This window comes from Simochromis diagramma, unplaced genomic scaffold, assembly GCF_900408965.1.
Source record: "Simochromis diagramma unplaced genomic scaffold, fSimDia1.1 OVJJ01000481.1, whole genome shotgun sequence".
NCBI lineage: Eukaryota > Metazoa > Chordata > Actinopteri > Cichliformes > Cichlidae > Simochromis > Simochromis diagramma.
In genome coordinates, this window is record NW_024386898.1 from 3,534,029 (window position 1) to 3,558,974 (window position 24,946).

A 24,946-nucleotide genomic window follows, 5' to 3' on the forward strand; every position below is an offset into this window, starting at 1 on the left:
TGCAGGTGAAAGTGTGTCAGCGTAGTACGAACCTCACCCTGCCCTTCTGTCTCTCCTTCTCTTCAGGTGACAAACGTCTGTCGGACCTCTCTTATGACGGAGGAGCAAGCGAGCTGATCCAGCCCCACGTCATCGACCAGGCCATCAACAGCGCCATCAGCTACCTAGGCGCCGAGTCGCTCCGGCCTCTGGTCCAGACCTCCTCTTCCGATGTGGGCCTCGGCTCCATCTACCCCCTCCACAAGCCGGCGACGGAGGCCCACGCGGGGACGGGCTTGTCAGCCAAAGACAGTGCGGCCGAGAACCTGCTGCTGCTCTCCAACTCCAAGTCTGCCTCCAGCGAGAAGGACGGCTCGCCCAGCCACAGCGGCCAGGACTCCACGGACACCGAGAGCAACAACGAGGATCGCCCGACCGGAGCAGCCCCCGGCCTCATCTACCTGACCAACCACATCACCCAGGGGGTTAGGAACGGCGTGCTTCCCCTGGTGAAGGAGGAACAGCAGAGGCAGTTCGACACCATCCGGGCCATGGAGATGGCCTCCGAGGGCTTCAAAGTAGTGACAGCGGACGGGGAGCAGGTGAGGGCGTACAGGTGCGAACACTGCCGCGTCCTCTTCCTGGACCACGTCATGTACACCATTCACATGGGCTGCCACGGCTTCAGAGACCCCTTCGAGTGCAACCTCTGCGGTCACCGGAGTCAAGATCGATACGAGTTCTCCTCTCACATAACACGAGGAGAGCATCGCTACTGAGCCACATCGACCAGAGAACACACATACACACTTTCACAGGATAGAACAGACACACACACACACAGACAGACAGACACACACACACACACAGGCAAGCACATGCAATAAATTAATATAAATACATCATGTAAAATACATTGTTAATGTCTGTGTGTTTTTTATAAGGTATGCATGTTTGTTGACACACAAATAAATATACAACTATTAAAAACATTGATTTTCATCTCTGATACGAACTATTTTGTTTTTTTAGGGTTTTTTTTTTTTAAAGAAAACAAAGTAAATAAGTACTGTTCTTCATTCCTCACAGGAATGAAGAACAGTACTTCATAAATACACATCACCTGTGTATGTAAATATATAAAAAAAAGGTCTTATTTTTCCTTCTTTTTTTCAAGATTTAAAGTAATAGGATTTACATCCTTTTTGCTTTGACACCTTTCTGTGTTGAATAACAGAAAAAAATGTCAATTCCTTCTGCGGCTGTTTCCAGTGCAGGCAAACCCAGTGTAACATAAATACAATCAGTAACGTAACAATCAGTGTAGATAGACCCACAGCTCCCCTGTAAGGTTTTAACCTGCTCTTGTGTTTGTAATAACCTTCACGTTATTTATACATTTACATGCCTGTCTGTTTTTTGTATTTATTACAGTGATCGATGTTTGTTTCTTAGAGTAGTCAAAGCTGCATTTTTTTTCTTTTTCAGTTCGGCTGTACTAAATGTGTATGATGTTATCTGATCCATGACTGCTGCTGGAAGCTATTTTTAGTGTTATCAGAGGGAAATGTTATCCTGGACTTTTCTGTTTTATACCTGATGGCTAAGAATTGTTTGACCCGTGAGACGAAAACGAAGTTGACCTCAGTTGAAGGGAGCTTAATGCTTGCAAAAATATCAATAAAGGATATTTTATATATGCAAATAGTGTGGGAAGAGTGTTTCTGTTTTTTTTTTCCTGTTTTTAAAGATGGCTGTAGAAGTAAGGAGAAAGCAGACCTCCTGGATATCCGTGTGCCAAAGGAAATGTGAAAATCTACAAATTGGGGTCGGGCTCGGCAAAATTAACTCGGGAGTTAACGGAAAGTTCCCCTCAGATTCGTTCCCACATTTCGCTCTCTTCACACGCTCCTCAAAGTCTGTGAAATAATTACGTTTACATGTCATTCATGCTGCCAGCTCTAGCTGTCAAAGAAAAGGGTAGCAAACAGTGAATGACTGGCATTTGTGCAAAGAAACAAACACAAAAAAAGCAGACGGTGAGAAAATTAAGAGGGAGTGAAGAGTAAACAAACACAACCACACTGTAGACTTGTTTTGCAGGGGAAAAAGGCAAATACTAACTCAATTAAAATTTAATTTTGCCACGTTAGATAATAAATCACCAAAGGGACAATATGAGACTGAAATATTGGAAGGTACATACTCCACACACACACATACAAAAGCATGTCGACGTGTGCCGTGCGTCCGAGACCTGAAGAGTCTGGATGGTCCTCTGAGCGGCAGAGAGCTGGGACAGGGAGGATCAGCCACCGGAGCAGAAGGCAGGGGCCAGGGCTCTGAGGGCCAGGTCTGTCTGGAGATGCTCATTCGGGCCGGCAGAGGAGCTCAGCAGCGCCGCGCACTGAGACAGCCTTGTCCAGATGGCTGCTGTGTGATTTAGCTGAAACGGGAAGCAGCTGTGGCCAGCGATGAGCCCCCCTACGCTTGACTAGGACCCAACAGGGGAGGGAGGGCATTTGCATGAGAGGGATAATCTGGCCAACCAACTCTGGCCCTGCCAGAATCCCAGATCTCACTTCCCCTTTCAGCCCTGGACAGAAATACTCCTTCAAGAAGCAGACTAAACCAGAGTGGTGGCTTTAACATGTTCCAACAAGAAGTTTGAAATTACTATTTTTCACACTTTTGCCGGGCTGCGGTTCATTAGTGGAAGACCATAATAGAACATTTACTGCAAACTTCGCAAATGGGAGCGCTGTGTTTACCGGTGTTTCTCAACATGTGCCGATTACATTTGATTGCCTGTCTTGGCATTTCGTCACATGGATTTCACTACTTAGGAATGCAGTTTGATCATGTAAAGATATGTCTCACTAAATGAGCAACGGGGACATTAAGTGCATGTTTGCATGTTCTGCAGAAAGAGAATACTCAGCAGCAGAAATTAACTCATATTATAAAACATATTATGTTCTTTTACTCTCACATGTATCTACCTTTCAGACTGAGAATTTTATATTGAATTGTTACAATGTAAACAGTTCTGCAAGCTGGACAATAAGCAAAAAAAGTGTGGTTAGAGAAATCATCATAATTAAACAGACAGATTCATATATAGCTAATTAGTGCTGACTAACAGACTACTAAAATTCTACCGTTTCACTCAGCACAAACTTGTTAGATAGTCTGTCTCACACAGCACGCCATAGTATTACTCAGATAACCTATTAAAATACTGTAAAAGGCCCAGCAGACCCAGATCATCTCTGGCTGCTTGCATCAATACACCTGTCAATGAATATGACCTCAACCGAAGTCAGACAATCCAGGTGAATTAATTATTTTTTTAAAAGTTCATCCAGCTCACTGTTACGAGCAGTAAAACTACCCATAGAGGCCAGACTGCTTTATTAGCAGGCTGTAAATATGTTATTTAACATTGTAAAGTTGGACATTATAACACGGGAGTCTTTGTGAACTGATGCTTTTGGAGCCAGCCTCAAGTGGCCATAAGTGGAACTGCAGTTTTTGGGGGACTCGATTTTTCCACTCTGGAGACTGCACTGTGGTAAAACAGAGTAAAGAAACCCCTTTTCAGTAATAGCCAGCAAACACAGTCTAATTTCATGGTTGGTGGCACAGAATGTTTTTCTTTAAATAAAATATTTGTGACATACAACAGCATGATGTACTCTTTCCTATTAGCCAATCTGAAGGCAGTATGGAATTACCGGACGCTGCATCAAACAATGCAGACGGTAACTGCACAATATGGATACATTGCAGAAAGAAATGTTGACTAAAACCATTGTATGCTTTCACAAGAACTCTAAATAAATATAGTAATAAATTTACCTGTAATGTTTCTATATTACAAATGACATGAGATTTGATTTTAAATACTGGAATTTTATTCCTATAACTTATTACATTTAAACTTCTACTTGAGCACAGCTTGTGTAGTTCCTCCACAACTGTATATACGTGAACACAGGGAAAAAAGCAACACCAAGTGCTTATACTTATTTCTACCTCAGCTTGAATCCATATTAAGGATAAAATACGCTTTCAAAATGATTCAGTAAAATGACCTTATTTTCTTCTCTGTAAATGTACTGTGTGATGTGTTTGTGACCACACTGCCCCAGATGTGACCACTTGCTTCACAGCCACAGTCAAATTGAGCTACAAGCTTACACCATATGGCACAGTTTTCAGTCCATACTCAATGGGCTCTATAGATCCCGTCAGCACCAGAGGAATTCTGCGCATCTGTCCTGGTCCAGCTGTGAGGAGTCCCCGCGATCGGAGAAGCCCACCCGTGGGGGGGGGGGGGAAGGGTGCGTGTGTGACTACTTTCACTGCTGGCTAATTCAACAAAGTTTCTATACAGTGGCCAACAACACAAGTGTGAAATATTTATCAGGGACCTGACAAAAAAGATGAAAAATAAATGAAAGCCCCGTTTTCATGGTCTTCCAGATTCTCAAAGATTTCTTGATGAAATTTACATGAGATTTTGTTTCATGTGTGCACAATCTCTAATGGCCCCCTTCAGTGGTAGTGCATGTGTGACCAGTGAGGCATTTAACTTGAAAAACATAATGTTAAAAATCCTCACACCGCTTGCGTGAGGGACGTCTTCACTGAGAAAGCAGTTGCAAACACTTTGACCGGGCACAAACTCCATGGATCAGAACTAACACAGAGGCCCTGCAAAAGGGATGTATTGCAGTAACACTGCTGTCTTAATCACTAACAGGAAGACAGGCAAAGTTTTTCTTTTTTTTTCTCTTTTTAAACACAAGACCCAGGATACTCTCCGTGTTGCCCAACTTCCGCGGATATGATTAACACATCCAGCCTCAGGAACATTTCAGGACAGTGAGACTTCAGGCAAACGGTGGTTGTGGTGCTCAAACGTGATCACACTGCCCTCTGTGGATCGCATGGGATCGGATATGTCACCGCAGCCTAGAGATAAACTTATTGCTTACTGTCACACTCTGAGACAAAAACTTGTGGAGATGTGTGTGTGTGATATATACATTTATTAGGGACAAAAACAATTTCGACCATGCAGTTAACTGAAAAAGACCAAACAGATGACAAGCATTAAGTCATAATTCGACTGTGAATGTCTATCCTTGATGTGAAATACTAGAATTTAAATGGAAAACAGGGCTTCCACTGGAAAATGGTTTGTGTATAATACACACTACCTGACACCGGATCACAAAGCAACAGAACAAAATCAGCCTGACCGGCACAAACACCTGAAAATGAGCAAAAAGCTGAACGCAGACGGCAAATTCTCTCAGTACAAAGTGGGAACGAGGTAAGGTTTTCTTCATTTTTTCTTCATGTTACGACACCCTGACCTTTACAAGTAGTGTTGAAAAACCTCAAAACAACGGACCACTAGCACAGAGACTAACACATTACACATACACTCATAAAAGAGGCACCTGTTCACCTGTGCAATCCAATATGACTGGACTAAGCTGATACAGAGGCTTAAAATAATTATTTAACTGGTAACCAGTAAAAAGGTCCTTTTCTCTTCTCTAATTCTGTTTTCCTTGTCATTTATGGAAGCCCTGTTTTTCGTAGGCAAACAAATAAAACTGAATTCAACTCTTCATCACACAGATAAGGCCAACTTCCCATCATAGGGATATTTGGCAATATATGGGGAAAAAAACCAGAAAGACTGCATTAAAGAGACCCGTCTTATAGTTTTCAGCTTTTTCACGAGACTGTCATTCTTTGTTTTTAGTCCTGGGTCCTCCCACTTTGTCGGGTTTGTGCAGAACAAAGAAAGCATTTAACGTCTTTACATTTTCCATTTCTTTCAACACCCAGAACCTGAACGGAGACAAAGAAAAGTTTAACGCCCACATCCAAAGGTTTTATTCCACTCTTCATACAGCTCCAAGTCCTTTGATGACACACTGGGACGTACAGTCTTCAGGGCGTCGTGGAAGTCACTGTAGATGATGGGTCGCACCTGATCCGCGGTGATGGTGGCGATGTCACTGAGCTGGATGCTGCGTATGGGCCCCAGTGCTGCCTCTCGACACAGCTGAGTCATATCGGCTCCGGAGAAGCCCTCCGTGGCTGTCACCACCCTCTCCACCTCGCTTTCTCCCAGCTGGTTTTTCTCCTGAGCCATGAGGTTTGTCACTATCTGGCGTCGGGCAGTCGCTTCGGGCAGGGGGATGTATAACCGCTTTGCCAGGCGTCGTCGTGCTGCCTCGTCGATCTCCTGGGGCCGGTTGGTGGCACCCACCACCAGGATTCGGTCCTCTGCTGCAGTGGCCGCTCCATCTAGCTGGACCAGAAACTCTGTTTTTATCCTGCGCGAGGAGTCGTGCTCACCGTCCGTCCGCTGGGACAGCAGGGAGTCGATTTCATCGATGAAAATGACAGCAGGCTGGTGGCAGCGGGCAATGGCAAACAGAGCTCGCACCATTTTCTCTCCTTCACCCACCCACTTGGATGTGAGTGATGAGGCGCTGATGCTAAAGAAAGTGGCACCTGATTGACAGGCAATACATTTACCTATCAGAGTTTTTCCAGTTCCTGGCGGTCCAAACAGCAGGATGCCTTTGGGTGGGCCACGGAGGCCAGTAAAGATGTCAGGTCGCAGCATGGGCCAAACCACAATTTCCTTTATGGTAGTCTTGGCGAACTCCAGACCTGCTATGTCGTCCCAGCCCACCGGAGGCCCGTGGTCCATGATCTCACTCATGATCAGCTCGATTATCTTTGGCTCAAAGTTTTTCAGACGCTCGTCCAGGATTTGAGGTTCCTGATTGGAATTACGGCTCGCCACATTTCCCTCCTCTTCCTGTCGTGGAATGGGAGACACAAATTTTGAAAATGCACCTCGAGGCCTGTTGGCGCCCAGAGATTTCTTCACAGTTGCCGCCATCCCAGGGGCCTGACCTCTCTGAGGCTGATGGGAGTGCTTTCGCTGCTGGTCAACAACAAACTGCTCACGAGCTGTTTTGAAGGTGGTAACAGCCCGTGGGTCTGATGACACCTGACTGCCATTTTGCTCCCTGCCAACATCACCTCCGTCTGTGTTGTAAAAATGTTTCCGCTTTGATGTGTTGGAGGTGGGAAAGAAGGAGGACTGATAGTGCTGCGTGACCCCTGTGAGGCCAGGGTTTACATGTGGGAGAGCTGGAGAAGGGCGACTAAACACAGACTGTGGCTGAGCTGGAGGTCGGGAGAATGAGGGTGGATTGACTGAAATCCCTTCGTGACTGCTGGGCCTTTCCACAGAAACATTAGCAGGGATACTGGCTGCGATTTTAACCTCTGATTTAAGCTGCGGTGGTTGCACAGTTTTAAAGGGAGGAGTGAGAGAGCTACCTTTACCCTCTTGCCCCACAGTTATGTTAATGTCAGCTGGTGCCACCACAAAGCTCTCACCTCCTGTCTTTGCCTGAATTGTTTTCCGAACACTGGGCAACTCCAGCACGCTCTCTGCAGTGAGGGATGACTCCCATTTGTCGCTGTAGTTCTTCTGACTGCGGGCCAGATGGAGCGCGCTTTCTGCATAGTTGTTGAGCCCTGTGCGCGGGTCGTCCGAGTCCAACACTGCAGCGTAGCGCTCCGAGTAGGTCCTGAGCAGGCTGGCCATGCCGGCCTGAGAGAGCTGGGAGCTTGCCCATGCATACTGAATGGAGAGGATGTGGGCCCGGTAGGCATCGGCCGTCTGTTCAGGTGTACAGCTGCCAGATGAAATGTCAAAGGACCTCTTCTGCCATTCGTCCAGGTGTGCGCCACTCATGCCTGGCCTGCTCCAGCCTGGTGAAGACGAAGGGACAAGAGTTATTAAAAATACATGACCCCAGTAAATGCCAAGGCACAAATCTCCCCAAAACCCATACAGAGAAAAAGCTGCCACTTCATTACGTTACATAAATAACCATGTATGCAGTAACAGTGAGTTATAGTGATTTTGATATAAATGAAAGGAATTAAAAAACAAATAAACACGTGATTTGAATCCAGCTTTAAAAATGGTAGGCCACACTCATTAGCATTGAAACTGAGCAGCCTTCATCCTTCGCCCATGTCTTTAATACTCCACATGTCCCAGCTGAGATAAACTCTAAATACAACATTTCGTTTTCTCAGACTTACATAAAACTCCTTCATCCCCACATAAAGCAACATACAACTGCCTCCCTGAGCATTATCTCCAACGATGAATAGTCAGTGACAAGGCTAAAAGTAATCTAAATCTCTGTATATGTAGCTGAACCACGGAGAGCTGCAGTAAAAACAGGTTATCAGTCTCGATGCACCCAACTTGTCTGAACTGTTATCTGAAAATGCGCCACAACAAACAACAGTATTCATAATGGACGTCACTTACTATTACTGATATCTTGTCAAAAAATTATAAAAAATATATGAATACACTCGTAACAACTTTTGTAATGCACTTTAACTCGATGTTTACAGTAGCGGTAATTCCCGCCTCTAGTTTGTTCTCCCTCCCGAAACTAGGACTTCCTGTCTCGTTCCAATTCGCTCTCAAAAAATCTACAACTGTGGCCGTCGCATAACTTTTCACCTAATACAGGGAACCAGCGCAAAGAAGCAACGATCTTAGCTTTTGAATACATAAAACATTGAATAATGATGACGAGACTGGGACATTAAAGTAAACGAAATGAAGCAACTAAGTTTTTTACATGTTGGAACGAGACCCATAAGTTGTCACAAGTAGGGAGTGCTCCATTTATCCTCCAGTTCCGCCCAGTCCAGGCTACAAAAGCTAATACACCTCGTTATCAAATTTCACGAAAAGTTTCGTGATTGATGTTAGTTATTTTAAGAAGTAAGAGGAACTTAATATAAAACGTGGAGCGATTTTTCTTCAGTTTGAAGACTTTTTTCTGCGGACTATGTTGCCAACAGTACACAGGTCTGCTAATTTTAGTGAGGTCTACGACGCCATCTCCTGGCTACAATACGCATATGGCATTGCCGCTTTAGAGGGTTTCATTCTGGGAAATGTAGTTCTCTTGTCATTGAACTTCATCCAGACTTTGAATTAAATCAAAATCGAGTTTAAATGAAGTAGATTTTTTTTATACATATCGAATTCATTTTGTGTTAAATTGCTTTAAAAATATAAAATAAACATTTAAACAGATATTATCCTGGACATCACTCTGTTCATAAACTACACTAACCACAACGGTTGCGCGGTGGTGTTTATGCTGTCGACGGTGGATGACAGGGTTTGCTGCTGATTTTCAGAGAATAAAGCGCACGCCGGCGGTGGGAGAATAGCCCGTGTTTGTGATATTGTGCAGCAAACTATCCACTTAGTTAATGTTTCCGCTCCTTGTGACTTTTGCCTTTGCATTTGAGGACAAATATCGGAAGTGTCTCGTAGATAACTGTTAGCAATTGTCGCAGACCGTTAGCTATAACGTTAGCTAATCCGGAGACGGGATGTAAATTTATCCAGACGGGACCAGCCCCAGTAGCCGGTATCAGCAGTCACTCCCTTGTGTGGTGCTTCTGAAATAACCCTGTGCCGACTTATGTGAAATTGCTTTACGTGGCATGGTGTTTTATATATAATACATATTAGCCACGGAGTGCTGAAATTAATCTTCCGAGCACCAGTTTGAGTTAACTGGGAAGTGTGGAGGGGATATGACTGACTCATCATCATGGCACGGACAGAGGAGATAACCCCAACCGTTCTGTCTGCTGCAGTGCCAACCCGGCAGCCGCACAACTAGCCAGACAGCTAAGTTACTCACACACTAAACCGTTTTGATTAAACCTCTGACCCCCTATCGCAGCGGCATTATGAACGCCCCTATGTACACCTTTGTTTCCCGTGACGACAACAGTACTGTTTATGCTGAAGTTTCCAAAATCCTCCTCTCAACCGGGCAATGGAAGAGGCTGAAAAGAGACAATCCCAGATTCAACTTGATGCTGGGTGAGCGGAACAGATTACCCTTTGGGCGTTTAGGTAAGTCAGACTTTCTTTCTTGTTTCTTAAGAATTGTTTTCGGGCTATTTTTGGTGTCCACCCTTTCTGGATGAGAAAGCAGCTGTGACTGTGCAGGGCTGCATCCTGTGGAAAGATTGTCTCTCTTATTGAGAGTTTCTGTGCACTGTGCATGCGGATTTATGAACAGACAATAAAGCATCCTCACTGTGACCTTACAGGCCATGAACCCGGACTGATGCAGCTGGTGAATTACTACAGGGGGGCAGACAAGCTTTGCAGAAAGGCATCCTTGGTCAAGTGTGTGCAAATCTGTCATTCCTGCCATCATTCATGTTAGTGACACTGCAGTTTATTACATGACCACTTTCCTTTGACCCCTTTCTTAAACACTAGGCTAATAAAGACCAGCCCAGAGCTGTCTGACTCCAGTAACTGGTTTCCAGAGTCCTACATCATCTATCCCACTAACCTCAACACACCTGTTGCGCCTGCTATGAATGGCATCAGCCATCTGAAGAGCAATCCGAAGACAGATGAGCGGGAAGTTTTCTTGGCCTCCTATAACGCTAAGAAAGAAAGCGCAGAGGGTACAGTGTGGATAGCCAAGTCCTCTGCTGGAGCTAAAGGTGATATCTATATTTAGTATTTAATTGGTTAAAAACAAGACACTAGTTGGAAGCTTCATATATAAATATATCTGTAAATGTGTGTGTGTGTGTTTCTTCTTGTTTTCTATTACTACAGGTGCTGGTATTTTGATATCCCACGATGCTAATGAGTTGCTGGACTATATTGACAATCAGGGACAGGTTCATGTTATTCAGAAGTACTTGGAGAAGCCTCTGCTTCTTGAGCCGGGACATCGGAAATTTGACATCAGGCAGGTTTTATTTTCTTTTTCTTTTTTTTGCCAAACTTAAAGCCACAGAGAAAGCACTGCTATGTCCCAACTTAACAGCTTAGCTTTATGTTTATGCTATTGCTAGGAGCTGGGTGCTAGTGGACCATCAGTATAACATCTACTTATACCGCGAGGGCGTGCTGCGGACCTCCTCGGAGCCCTACAACAGCTCAGACCTGCAGGACATGACCAGCCACCTGACTAACCACTGCATCCAGAAAGAGCACTCCCAGAACTACGGCCGATACGAGGAGGGGAACGAGATGTTCTTCGACGAGTTCAGGCTGTACCTGCTGAACACTCACAACGTCACGCTGGAGACCACCATATTACCTCAGATAAAGCAGATCATAAAGTAGGCACCTATTTTGCTATTGTTTTTATTATTAGTTCTTAGATAAAAAGCTGAGCTTAGCTTTTTTATGCCACACTAAAAGGCAAAATATTATTATTTTTTTTTAAATTAGAAATCAGACATAATGCCTCGCCGTGAATTGCTGCCTTATCATGGTGAAGGGGTTTGTGTGTCCCAGGGATCCCAGGGGCTATGTTGTCTGGGGGCTTTTGCCCCCTGGTAGGGTCTCCCATGGCAAATTGGTTCTGGGTGAGGGACCAGACAAAGAGCGATTCAGAAGACTCTTATGAAGAAAACATCGAGGGAACAGTTTACCCTGCCCGGGATAGGGTTGCCGGGGCCCCGCCCTGGAGCCAGGCCCGGGGAGGGTGCCCGAGGGAAATTGGGTTAAGGCTGCCAGCCGTGCCAGCGCCATCTTACCCTTCCGACCATACATACATATTCCCGTTTTCCTCCTGAATCCTGCTGGTTTTTACCTCTTTAACACATGAAACTTCCGAGACATCACCTGACCAAGCTGCAATTTAAGTTAAAGCACACTCTATCAGCTCGGTAATATGATGATTGAGTCCATGTGAGAGTAATTGTCCAGAGAATTCATAGAGAGGGTGGGTATCATGTGTCCTACCTCTTTAGTGCTCCAGTCTGAGAGCTCTCTTGTCCAAACTGCACAGAGTATTCCTAGCTGAGAACATGTCTGATGTGGACTGTCGCTTGTTGTGCTACAACGTGCGAAATAGGAACTTTGAACAATTCCTGGACCTGATCCTCCCAACATTATCATGGGGGTTCATGTTTTTACTCTCGCTTATCTACTCCTTGCTTGTTTGTAGTTACCCTTCTTGCGTCCTGTGTGAACAAACACAGCTTTAAACATATGCTGTGGTTTTGTACAGGAAAAGGAAGATTGTGGTTTTTAGCAGAACCTCTTTTCGTAACTGTTTTTTAACAGATATATGAGTGGTTTTACACCACTTTGCATATAATTATTGGTGATTATTAATTTGTGAATCTTTTCCAAAGCATGTCTTTGTTCTTTCTTCATCTACTCGCCCCCAACCGGTTGCAGCAGATGGCCCCGCCCCTCCCTGAGCCTGGTTCTGCTGGAGGTTTCTTCCTGTTAAAAGGGAGTTTTTCCTTCCCACTTTTGCCACGTGCTTGCTCATAGGGGGTCATCTGATTGGTCAGGTTTTCTTTGTATTATCGAAAGGCCATATAGCGCCCAATCACAACTCTTAAAAACTGTCGGTGTGCGATTAAACCTCATATACTGGTGTTAATAATAGCAGTATGCAACCATTACTGTTGTGAAAACGTGACTGATGTTTGGCAAATGCTGGCTGCTCTCATCACTCAAAGAGACTTTGTTATAAAAGGATGATCAGTGATGATTTTGGTGTCTGGTTTCACAGGAGCTGTCTGACATGCATCGAGTCCGCAATCAGCACCAAGCACCTGTCCTACCAGAGCTTCCAGCTTTTTGGATTTGATTTCATGGTGGACGAGAACTTCAAAGTGTGGCTCATTGAAATCAACGGCGCTCCAGCCTGTGCACAGTCAGTACCTTCCATGTTGCGTGTCCTTTAGCAATGTTTTTCCATCTAAAATATAACAAATTTCACATCTGTTTAAAATTTGAAATGTTTATTATTATTTTTATTATTGTTATTATTTATCTTTTCCTAATGCAGGAAACTATATCCAGAGTTATGTCAAGGCATTGTGGACGTGGCCATTTCCAGTGTCTTCACCCTAAACAGCGGCGACTCCTCATCTGCGTCCTCTTCTCCTTACTCGTCCTCCCCATCTTCCTCCTCCCTGTTCACCACCAACTCCTGTTCCTCTCCCAAACTGAGAGCACCTCTCCACGTGGGTCCTTTCACTCGCCTGTAAGCACAAATATGCCCCCTCCCTTTTTCTTCTGTGCTAGAAGCTTCTTCCATCCCCCCCATCCTCATTGGTTGCACGTGCTGCCTCTCTGCACCCTGAGATGCTGCACATGCGAGCAAGCTGCCGAGCCGCTCCTTCGTACTTTTGCACACGTTGGCCCAAGGGAGACTTTCTCTTTAGGGACTTCTCTGAACTGCAGGAAAGATCCGTGCGCTCCTGATTATGCATATTTTGAATGCGAGGATGGCAATGAACTGGTCAGTAAATGTTCTCAGAGTTTCTGAATGATGACGGGCATCCCCAAGCAGATTGGTCGAAGTGGTGAAAGTCGCAGAGACGCTCCAACTGAGACTGTAGTGCCTTACATTTCCAACCACTCTCCCTTAAAAAAAAAGCCTGCCAGTTAGCTTGCTCTGTTACAGTAACCTGTACTCGTTCTTTAAGCTTTTGCACTGTTGCTCACTGAAGTCATGTTAAGTCCACAAGAAAATAGCATAAAACAAGGCATTTGACATTTTAGTGAGCTTATGGAAGTTTGAGTGCTGTGTAATCATCAGACACTTCTTGTTTTTTTGTTTTTGTTTTTAATCACTTTTTATAACTGACTTACAAACAAGTTTGTTTGAAAAATATTAGACATGATCAAGAAGCTCTAGAGACTGAAGGATGAAGGCTCTGGTGTGTTACGCTAACACTATTTGTCTGATTGAGCTAAAGGATGGCCTTGAAACTGAACATTCCTCCTGACTTGACCATGTGGACACTACATCAGGGCAGCTGGGTGGCATAAGTGAGCAGGGAGACTGTGCTTCAGCTGTAAACCCGGGAGCGAGTCTGCTACAGGGACCTCTCAGTGGCGAAAAGGGAAAAATCCTCGTCAGTTATTCTGTAATCAATTTGTTTTATGTGATCTGAAGAGAGCATGTTTGTGTGAAAGCATGTAGCATACAAGCCCTAACCCACAGCTCTGTTTGCTGTAAAGAACTCTGTGTTTTCTCTCTGATAGACTGTTATTGTAAAGTGTAAAGTGGGTTTTTGTTATTGAGCTGGTGAAGTGAGCGTAGAGTAGCTTGTACAGAGTGTCTTACTGCTTCTTAAACATGTTTAACGACCCCATTAAAGGACACTTGGAAAAGATAGCAAAGCTGATAAAATGCTTGTTTCCCCGTGTGTTGAAAAACACACTGTGGTGAGCATTACCACATCGTCATTACCAAAGAAAAGTCAGCGGTGTTAAGGAAGTCCCAATACAGTGGTTAATTTCATAATAACTTGGACTTGTTTCGCTTTGTGGGGTCTTTAAATATTTGACCTTTTCATTCGAACGAAATCTTTGTGAGTAGACAAGATTTTAGAGGTGTTCCCGTCCAAGACGACTTGTGTCAAATCTGTTTTGTGTTACTGCTCGTTAGAAATGATTGTCAGATTGTTCAGTTGTTGTCTTTTATTAGATTGAAATAGTTGACAGTTGCACATTCATGTGTTTCTAGGGGCTCATTTGATTCCCTTAAAAAAAGGAAAAGAAACAAAAACACCCTTTTGTTGAAATATGTGAGGTTTTGTGTCCCAATAATTAAGGTGAATCATCAAAACATTTCTTTCTTTCTTTTTTTTTTTACTCTGTGTTTACAAGAAGACTCGAGAATGAAGGATGTGTAAGAGACTGAAGTTAATACGAAGAGAAAACAAAATCTTAGTATTGTTTTTAAATCTGTAGGGACATTTCCATCAAAGGGAAGGGTTCCTTAGAGGGAACTGTATATTGTTTTTGTTTTTTGTTGTTGTTTCTTTTAAAAGGCGTTTAAATGCACCTTTATTTTTTTTTGTATCGGGGTAAATTTTCCTCTTTCATTAGAAAACCTCATTGATGTCATTTCCTCTTACTTAGAGTTTTTTTTGCACATGTGACTCATTTTCTCATGTTTTTCCTTGTGTGTTTTATATCTCTACTTTCTCATCTTTACCAAAGATAATCCTGCTGCATTTTCAGTGTTACACCTTTTGTAGTGAACAGATTGTCACAGACCTGACTCGAAAGCAAGTATCATGATCAGAGGAATGTGTGCTGTTTTTTTGTTTTCTTGTTTTTTGTTGTTGTTGTTGTTGTTGGGTTATGATTTATTGGAAATCTGCATGAACGTTTGTCTTTATCAGAGACAATATTATTAGAATAAAACATGTTACTGCTTCTGTCATGCAAACATTTCTGCACATCCACGTGTTGGGCTGCATTTCTGATGTGCATTTCAGGCTTCTGAGCAACACTGAAGAAGATGAGGGAAGCAGAGTGGTCTGTGAACGCAGCTTGCAGACGAGCTGCAGAGCGTTCAGAAATGACCCAGACCTTTGGTAGGTGGATGGTGAAATAATACGACACTAATAAAAGTTCAGTTTTTGTTTCTAAATTTTGCCTCTCTGCTGTGAGACTGGTTATTAACTAATGTTTTTTTTGATTTGTCTTTGAACGCCTCGCAGATTAGTTAAAAAGAGAAAATGTGTCTAATCCATTTGTTAGGTGTGACTTCTTTTATCATGGGAAAAGTCCACATGAGTAGGTTATCATGCAGATGAACCACACACCCGCACATAGTTATCTTATATTTCTTCCTTCTTTTATTACTCATGGTTTTCTTCTGAAATTTGGCTTCTCTCTGCCATAAGTTGACCTCATTTGCCCCCAGGAAGTGTACCCACATGATCTTAAACAGGGACATTCAACCAGCTTTGCATGAAGAAATTCCTTTTAAACTAGTTAACCAGGAAAAATTATTAAAATTTTATCTAATAATCTTAGCCAAGATAGCAGCGAAAGAACTGATGTGTGGCACAGCTGCATCATCTGTCCGTTGTTTTGTTCTAACCCACTGAGATATATGTAGGGTCATGTGATCTTAGATGCTATATAAACATACAATACATAGATACAAACACAAACTTATGTGGGGTTGCTTTTACTAAAAAATCACTATCCACGATGTGAAAAAACACGAAGGAAATAATTATTTGATCCCCTGATTGAATTTGCAAGATTGCTCACTTCCAAAGAAGTGAGCAATCTTTTAGACTAGTTTCATTTTGATGGAGAGAGACAGAATATCAACCAAACTTCCAAGGAAAGAGATGACATGAATGTTATAAATTGGTCTGCATGTCACTGAGTGAACTAAGTATTTGATCCCCAAAGCAGAACATGACTTGGTGGCGAAATCTTTGTTGGCAACCACCAACAGCGCCAAGCAGTAAGACATTTCTTGTAGTTGGTCACCAGGTTTAGCCACATCAGGAGGGATTTTGGGCCACTCTTCTTCAGAGAAACTCAGAATCATTTTGGTTTCTTGGCTGCTGCTTCGCAACTCAAAGCTTCAGCTCCCTCCACAAATTCTCTCTAGGACTGAGGTCTGAAGACAACTCCATGATCAGAGAGAAAGGAGGAGCTCTGCACACCTTTACTTGTATGTGTTGATATTTGCGTATTTTTATGATTTAACATAAAACCACTGAAACATCCTTTAGTCTGTTGCACATCTGTAGTCACAGAAATCACAGCCTCAGTATTTACACTCTGTTTTGACCACAAATCTTGGTCCAAACCTTCTCCTGGACATCCAGCTGAGGTGAAATTGGAGCCCACATTAATTCCTTTTATGTGAACATTTCTGAGATCCTGCATTCACCATCCCACGAGCTTCCTTCCAAGGATGTTGAATGTGAAAAATGCTAACAGTTCACTTAATTATCGAAATTTCAGACAAACTAGCACTTTAACTGCTCTTAAAAAACAAGTCAATGTCCTTGTCCAGTTTAGAGCTGGGGCTTTGTAACAAACAGAAAGAGTGGGACAGACTGGATTGTCCCATGACTGAGACATCAGCCAGCAAAGACGGGCATGGAGAAGACACCTAGAAACAGAGCTGCAATCACTCATTTTATGGTGTGTTCTTAATGCATAGGTGGGCTTCAGACTCACAGATGGGTCAGCCTATTATTCACGTTTCAACTGAAGGAGGAAGAAGGACACCAAACCAGGGAGTTTCCAGATGTTGTGATGGCCTTTTCTTTCGTTTCTGCAGTACAGAAAGGTAACTTACAGGCCAGTCAGACAAGCAGGCCATCGCATTGCCACATGTTCTCAAGTTGTAACTTGAGATCTCTCTGAAGGAATTTTCCCTCTTTTTTTTTTTTTTTATCTTGTACGTATATCAAAGTTTATTACATGGGAAGGCAATGAAGTCACTGCCTGTATCAGATATACAAAAAAGACTTGTCACATAAGTAATGTCGTCAGAGCGAGGTGTGGAGAGGATTACTTGTATGGATTGTGTATGTAAAAGTAAAAGAGTAACATCAGAATCACAATGACATCATTGCGTGTGTTTTGAATCTCTACCTGTTTCATCTGGGTCTTCTTCCTGCACAGTCATCTCAACAAAATTACACAACAAACCCCAATTGTGCACTCTGCCACAGGCTCACAGATGACTGATTGATTCCCCTATTAAAAGCAATATTAAAACATCACAAATTTATGTGTGTGATCTTTTACCGTTATTATAAAAATGGTATTGCTTACCGAAACAGCAGTAACACTAGAGACAGCTTTGACCACGAAGCACTGTATGTGACTCATAAGCTGCTTTTCAGCAGTTTCCACTAAAAAAGAAAAAATTTCCATAATTACAGGTTTATTCTTCAGTAACTGAATGACGTTGTGAGGGGGAACACAAAAAAACACTTTATTTAGTGTTAAACGTGTTAACCTGTGGCGTTTTTACTGTCACTAATGTCAGGTCAGTATTGCTGAAAGATAATGTTGTTAACGGCTTTCTAAACTGGTTCCAGATGACGTCACGTGTAGGCACCTTAAAGCCTGCATGAACGAGAGCACCTCTTGCCGGGTGCGGTGGCGCGCGCCTGTAATCCAAGCTATCGGGAGGCTGAGGCTGGCGGATCGTTTGAGCTCAGGAGCTCTGAGCTGCAGCGGACTATGCCGATCGGGTGTCCGCACTAAGTTCGGCATCGATATGGTGCTCCTGGGGGAGCTCAGGACCACCAGGTCGCCTAAAGAGGGGTGCACCGGCCCAGGTCGGAAACGGAGCAGGTCAAAGCCCCCGTGCCGCTCAGTAGTGGGATCGCGCCTGTGAATAGACGCTGTAGTGCAGCCTGAGTAATACAGCGGGACCCAGTCTTTTTACACTTAGCAGCGTACACTATGTTACTCTGCTTCTGTCGGGGGTCCAGCGTGCTTTGGGGTTTAAAAGCAGATGAGACGTGGTGATCACATAGAGGCAGTCCACCAAATCATCAAGCACTTAAAGTAGCATCATTCAGTACAGACACTGGATAATCAAACTGCCACTCCCTGCACCCGAAGCAAACTGGTAATAGAGTTGTTTTATATGAAGGTTTTTGCATTCATACAAACCCTCCTGTCATTAAGCAGACTCAGCACAGAGCAGTTTTATTAACAACTCCTCAGCTCAAGGAGACTGTTGTTGTTTTTCTTTACTAAATGTTGTAGTGTAAAATGATTGCTGCAAGCAAAGTGTAATAAGTGGAGTTGTGGATTATGTGTCAAGATAACCAGTACTGAATGATTTTAGAAACTGGAGCTGACAAAGGTCAGGAAGACAAAGTTATTTGGAGGGGAAAATGTTTTTCAGTTTGATCTGTGGACGTGTCCTATTAAGATTTAGCCTTGAAAAATAAAATGGTTGAAGTTGGTGTGACTTTGAATCGTGTTTTCAATGCACTTTTATTACATTACAATATGTCATTTTCTTGTAATCTTCTATTATTGTAGCATGTTTACCTTAGAACATGAAGCGCCTCAAGACATTTGTTGTTACAGTGTGGCGCTATATAATGAAATTAAATTGAATATGTAATGTGAAACATGAAGATTTAATCTTTACCCTTTTTTTTATTTCTGGAATAATGTTATTTTAAATGAGCAGGTGCCGCTAGGACAGAGCGTCCCTCTCTGATGACGTCACATGTAGCACCTTAAAGTCTGCATGAATGAGGGAGCTTCTCGCCGGGTGCGGTGGCGCGCGCCTGTAATCTCAGCTACCGGGAGGCTGAGGCTGGCGGATCGTTTGAGCTCAGGAGCTCTGAGCTGCAGCGGACTATGCCGATCGGGTGTCCGCACTAAGTTCGGCATCGATATGGTGCTCCTGGGGGAGCTCAGGACCACCAGGTCGCCTAAAGAGGGGTGCACCGGCCCAGGTCGGAAACGGAGCAGGTCAAAGCCCCCGTGCCGCTCAGTAGTGGGATCGCGCCTGTGAATAGACGCTGTAGTGCAGCCTGAGTAATACAGCGGGACCCAGTCTTTTTATACTCTTTCTCCTCTCCACAGAAATATACACACAGCACACACACTGACACATCACGTTTTGTACAGCTTATAACACCGTCAACACGGCTACTCTCTCCTTTCTTTCCATTGAAAAACACTGCTGTTTGTTGGTCCCACAGCGCCTCCAACTTGAGGAAGAAGAAATTACCAACACATTGCAACTTCACTAATAATAATTTTTAATAATAATTCATAATAACTGTAAAAATTATACAAATAAACATTTTTCTTTCTTCGGTGACTGTATTCAATGAACATAAAAATAAACAAAAGCAGCCTAAAGCAAAGCTCTACTTTCTCTTTTTTAAATAAATGAAGCATGAATACTTTCAGCTATTATGTCATCCACAGCTTCAATGTGTAATCTTTTGCTTGGCAGTTGTAATATCCACAGTCTCCCTGTGGTTTACAGTTTAATGCTACAGTGCATCAGGAGTATAAGAGAACCTGTAATGCCTGTTGCAGGCAAACTGATGTCTGAAGATTTGAAAGATATTAATTTACTAAATAAAATCAAAATGCTGGACTGTAAACAGCACAGAACAACAGCTTGAATGTATGTTGTGTTTTTTTCTGCTCATAGAAAAAAATATTTGAAATGCACTTCAAATAGGTAAGCACTCACCACAAGTAATAGGTAATGCAATTAAATATGAGAAACTACAACTGTGATAGGCTACAACTTTAGCTGGCTAAGAGAAATGGATGGATGTGGATGGATTTTTACACATTTGTCCAAAATAATGGAATGGGACTTTGTTCCTCTTTGAACTAATTTTTTTAAAACACTGGAAAAATCCTCAGCACTCTATATAAAGACGTGTGGACGTGTCCTATAAAGATTTAGCCTTGAAAAGTAAAATAGTTGAACTTGGTGTGACTTTGAATCTTATTTTCAATCCACTTTTATTACATTACAATAATTTTGTCTGCTATTTAACTAAGATGTAGCAGGGCTTTATGGGCTATCAAACAGAAATATCTTAAAAGTGAGGAAACATTAGCCAAATAGAATGAATATGGCACATTCCTCTACATGACTAGAAATGAAGATCAGAAGCAGGGGCCACTCTGGGTTCAAACCTTTAGGGGGGCTCAGCTGTTAAATCATAGTGTCATGCATACAGTGCCTTGTAATTAATATTAATGGAATATGCTGTTTAAAAGTGTAATTTAAACTTTTAAAATTTGCAAACCTCAATTCAGTATATTAAACACCACAATGTTACATTGAAAAGCAGCCTAATTAGTTGGATGATCTATTATTGTGTCTAAGAATATTTTGGAGTGAATAATCATAGATTTTAATATAATCCACCTATTTTAGTCATCAAACCTGAGGCAAAGGCTGAGTCGTTAAAGAAGTTTTAAGGAACCATTTGTTGCAAAGCAGATAAGATGAGAAACATGCACAACATTATTTCAGTTTCTTAATCACATAGAGTCAGTCCACCAAATCATCAAGCTCTTAAAGCAGCATCATTGAGTACAGACACTGGATAATCAAACTGCCACTCCCTGTACCCGAAGCAAACTGGTAATAGAGTTGTTTTATATGAAGGTTTTTGCATTCATACAAACCCTCCTGTCATTAAGCAGACTCAGCACAGAGCAGTTTTATTAACAACTCCTCAGCTCAAGGAGACTGTTGTTGTTTTTCTTTACTAAATGTTGTATTGTAAAATGTTTTTCAGTTTGATCTGTGGACGTGTCCTATTAAGATTTAGCCTTGAAAAATAAAATGGTTGAAGTTGGTGTGACTTTGAATCGTGTTTTCAATGCACTTTTATTACATTACAATATGTCATTTTCTTGTAATCTTCTATTATTGTAGCATCTTTACCTTACAGTATGAAGCGCCTCGAGACATTTGTTGTTACAGTGTGGCGCTATATAATGAAATTAAATTGAATATGTAATGTGAAACATTAAGATTTAATCTTTACCTTTAGCTTTTTTTTTATTTCTGGAATAATAATAATGTTATTTTTAAATGAGCAGGTGCCGCTAGGGCAGAGCGTCCCTCTCTGATGACGTCACGTGTGTAGGCACCTTAAAGCCTGCATGAACAAGAGAACCTCTCGCCGGGTGTGGTGGCGCGCGCCTGTAATCCAAGCTATCGGGAGGCTGAGGCTGGCGGATCGTTTGAGCTCAGGAGCTCTGAGCTGCAGCGGACTATGCCGATCGGGTGTCCGCACTAAGTTCGGTATCGATATGGTCCTCCTGGGAGAGCTCGGGACCACCAGGTCGCCTAAGGAGGGGTGCACCGGCCCAGGTCGGAAACGGAGCAGGTCAAATCCCCCGTGCCGCTCAGTAGTGGGATCGCGCCTGTGAATAGACGCTGTAGTGCAGCCTGAGTAATACAGCGGGACCCAGTCTTTTTACACTCTTTCTCCTCTCCACAGAAAAATCCACACAGGACACAACCTCATACATCACGTTTTTCACAGCTTATAACACCGTCAACACATTTTCTCTCTCCGTTCTTTCCATTAAAACACTGCTGTTTGTTAGTTCCACAGCGCCTCCACCTGGAGAAGAGTAGCAATTACATCACTCACTGTAACTACAGAAACGGTTCACCAATGCGTTTTTTCTTCTTTCTACAAGCTTAAATTGGCTAAACGAAATGGATGGATGTAGATGGATTGTTGCACATCTGTCCAAACGAACAGAATTGACGTTTTTTTTCTTTGAAATATTTTTTTAAAGAAGGAAAAATCAAGAGAGTATGAAAACTAAGTCACGTTTACTTAAACTGCTTGTCTTGACTTCATAATAAATTTTACTGCAGTGCACATCACATGTACAAACATCATTTTGACTTTATTCATCCTACCTAAGGACTAAAGACTTCCACAGACTGATAACAGCCATAAAGACTGAAAGTCTGCCTTGTTTTTGTCTGGATTTTACTTTAAGCCCTCAAATTTGACTCTTGTGTAATTACCATAATCTCAAATGAACAACAACTGATGCCCATTGTCATTACTGGACTGTCGTCTACTGCTTCCAACCATCCAAGATAGGACATAAAATAATATTAACTGTATATTTTTTGTTGAGGATATTGTAAAGTTTGGCTGAGAACACATTAAATTCATTTCCTTTTCTCCTTTACAGCTGTGGATCAGTGCTGGATATTTAGAGTGCTGATGTGTTTGGCCACAACTGAAGAAAAACTCAGGCTGAAAACAACATCAAACTAAAGGAAAATAAATCAAAGCAGGGAAAATCCACATTAACAATTAGAAAGGTGACTGATGAAACAACTCTGCACGGACATACTCCCCCAGTATTACACTTATGTGATCTGAAAGACAGTAGGTTCTAAAGCTCTAGCAAACAGAGCCTGTAATTCATTACTTAACCTATTTAATCCCAAATGTTCCCCTGCAAGATAAGTGCATGCATTTTAGTCCTTAGACTTCCCCTACACACAATATGTTTACATTTCTTTGATGTAATAAGGGGTTAAAACGGCAACAGTTATTGTTGGTGGGATTAAATGGGTTGACTAAGATGTAGCAGTGCTTTATGTGCTATCAAACAGAAATATCTTAAAAGTGAGGAAACATTAGCCAAATAGAATGAAAATGGCACATTCCTCTGGGAACATGACTACAAATGCAGGTCAGAAGCAAGGACGATTCTGGGTTCAAACTTTTAGGGCGGCTCAGCTCCCAATCATAGTGTCATGCATACGGTGCCTTGTAATTAATATTAAAGGAATATGCAGTTTGCAAATGTTATTTAAATTTTTATATTTGCACACTTGAATTCAGTATAATAAGCATCACAATGTTACATTGAAAAGCAGCCTAATTAGTTGGATGTTATAGTGTTTAAGAATAATTTGGAGTGAATAATCATAGATTTTTAATATAATCCACCTGTTTTAGAGTGGAGACTTTAGTCATCAAACCTGAGGCAAAGGCTGAGTCGTTAAAGAAGATTTAAAGAACCATTTGTTGCAAAGCAGATAAGATGAGAAACATGCACAACATTATTTCAGTTTCTTAATCACATAGAGTCAGTCCACCAAATCATCAAGCTCTTAAAGCAGCATCATTCAGTACAGACACTGGATAATCAAACTGCCACTCCCTGTACCCGAAGCAAACTGGTAATAGAGTTGTTTTATATGAAAGTTTTTGCATTCATACAAACCCTCCTGTCATTAAGCAGACTCAGCACAGAGCAGTTTTATTAAAAGCTCCTCGGCTCAAGGAGACTGTTGTTGTTTTTCTTTACTAAATGTTGTATTGTAAAATGTTTTTCAGTTTGATCTGTGGACGTGTCCTATTAAGATTTAGCCTTGAAAAATAAAATGGTTGAAGTTGGTGTGACATTGAATCGTGTTTTCAATGCACTTTTATTACATTACAATATGCCATTTTCTTGTAATCTTCTATTATTGTAGCATCTTTACCTTACAATATGAAGCGCCTCGAGACATTTGTTGTTACAGTGTGGCGCTATATAATGAAATTAAATTGAATATGTAATGTGAAACATTAAGATTTAATCTTTACCTTTAGCTTTTTTTTAATTTCAGGAATAATAATAATGTTATTTTAAATGAGCAGGTGCCGTGAGGGCAGAGCGTCCTTCTCTGATGACGTCACGCATAGACACCTTAAAGCCTGCATGAACGAGAGCACCTCTCGCCGGGTGCGGTGGCGCGCGCCTGTAATCCAAGCTACCGGGAGGCTGAGGCTGGCGGATCGTTTGAGCTCAGGAGCTCTGAGCTGCAGCGGACTATGCCGATCGGGTGTCCGCACTAAGTTCGGCATCGATATGGTGCTCCTGGGGGAGCTCGGGACCACCAGGTCGCCTAAGGAGGGGTGCACCGGCCCAGGTCGGAAACGGAGCAGGTCAAAGCCCCCGTGCCGCTCAGTAGTGGGATCGCGCCTGTGAATAGACGCTGTAGTGCAACCTGAGTAATACAGCGGGACCCAGTCTTTTTACACTCTTTCTCCTCTCCACAGAAATATACACACAGCACACACACTGACACATCACGTTTTTACAGCTTATAAAAGCGTCAAACACGGTCTCTCTATCCTCTCGTTCCATTGAAAACCACCCCTGTTTGTTGGTCCAACAGCGCCTCCAACTGGAGGGGAGTAGCAATGACCATCACTGCAAATTCAAAGAGACTGTTAACTTTTTTCTTTCTTTCAGTGATTGACTTTGATGAACAAGCAGGACTGGACTGGGACAAAAAAATCAGCCCGGGCATTTTGACTAGAGAACAGCCCACCAGGAATTATAGGAAAAGGCATAAAGCCTCTGAATGAAAACAAATGCTGTTGTGACAGTGATGTACGCTGTCCTGTTGGTATATATGTATCAATCTAATAAACTTAAACCTACACCATCCTCCCTATTCTGGTATTTTAAACAGTACTTACTGGAAATATCAAACAACCTAATCAATAATTACATATACCT

At 42.5% G+C, this 24,946-nt stretch overlaps 3 protein-coding genes across 10 annotated transcripts in view; 2 read left to right on the forward strand and 1 right to left on the reverse strand.

Annotated features, from left to right (window-relative positions):
* Positions 1 to 18,310, forward strand: part of ikzf1 (IKAROS family zinc finger 1 (Ikaros)) — a 33,349-nt gene extending 15,039 nt beyond the window's left edge. For 5 of the 8 annotated variants that reach the window (XM_040034573.1, XM_040034574.1, XM_040034575.1 and 2 more), the window contains one exon: positions 67 to 1,120. In XM_040034573.1, coding sequence (XP_039890507.1) covers positions 67 to 758 — 692 coding nt within the window. In that variant the 3' untranslated portion in view covers positions 759 to 1,120. Of the gene's footprint in view, positions 1 to 66; positions 1,121 to 18,032 lie in introns of those variants that run through there. The other 3 variants (XM_040034578.1, XM_040034580.1, XM_040034581.1) reach the window with 3 other exon arrangements.
* fignl1 (fidgetin-like 1) lies at positions 5,649 to 8,511 on the reverse strand. The gene is made up of 2 exons (XM_040034572.1): positions 8,381 to 8,511; positions 5,649 to 7,806 (listed from the first exon to the last, which is right to left on the reverse strand). Exon 2 carries the CDS (start codon positions 7,787 to 7,789, stop codon positions 5,876 to 5,878), a length of 1,914 nt encoding a protein of 637 aa, XP_039890506.1. The 5' UTR covers positions 7,790 to 7,806; positions 8,381 to 8,511; the 3' UTR covers positions 5,649 to 5,875.
* ttl (tubulin tyrosine ligase) lies at positions 9,776 to 13,535 on the forward strand. The gene is made up of 7 exons (XM_040034582.1): positions 9,776 to 10,006; positions 10,207 to 10,285; positions 10,382 to 10,614; positions 10,733 to 10,868; positions 10,975 to 11,244; positions 12,657 to 12,800; positions 12,936 to 13,535. Exons 1-7 carry the CDS (start codon positions 9,838 to 9,840, stop codon positions 13,135 to 13,137), a joined length of 1,233 nt encoding a protein of 410 aa, XP_039890516.1. The 5' UTR covers positions 9,776 to 9,837; the 3' UTR covers positions 13,138 to 13,535.
* Positions 18,311 to 24,946: the final 6,636 nt, after the last annotated feature.

Coding starts and splice junctions, on each gene's coding strand:
- fignl1 (XM_040034572.1), bottom strand. CDS start 7,789: ATGAGTGGCGCACACCTGGACGAATGGCAGAAGAGGTCCTTTGACATT.
- ttl (XM_040034582.1), top strand. CDS start 9,838: ATGAACGCCCCTATGTACACCTTTGTTTCCCGTGACGACAACAGTACT. Junction 10,286..10,381: donor AGAAAGGCATCCTTGGTCAA/GTGTGTGCAAAT, acceptor CTTAAACACTAG/GCTAATAAAGACCAGCCCAG. Junction 10,869..10,974: donor CATCGGAAATTTGACATCAG/GCAGGTTTTATT, acceptor TGCTATTGCTAG/GAGCTGGGTGCTAGTGGACC.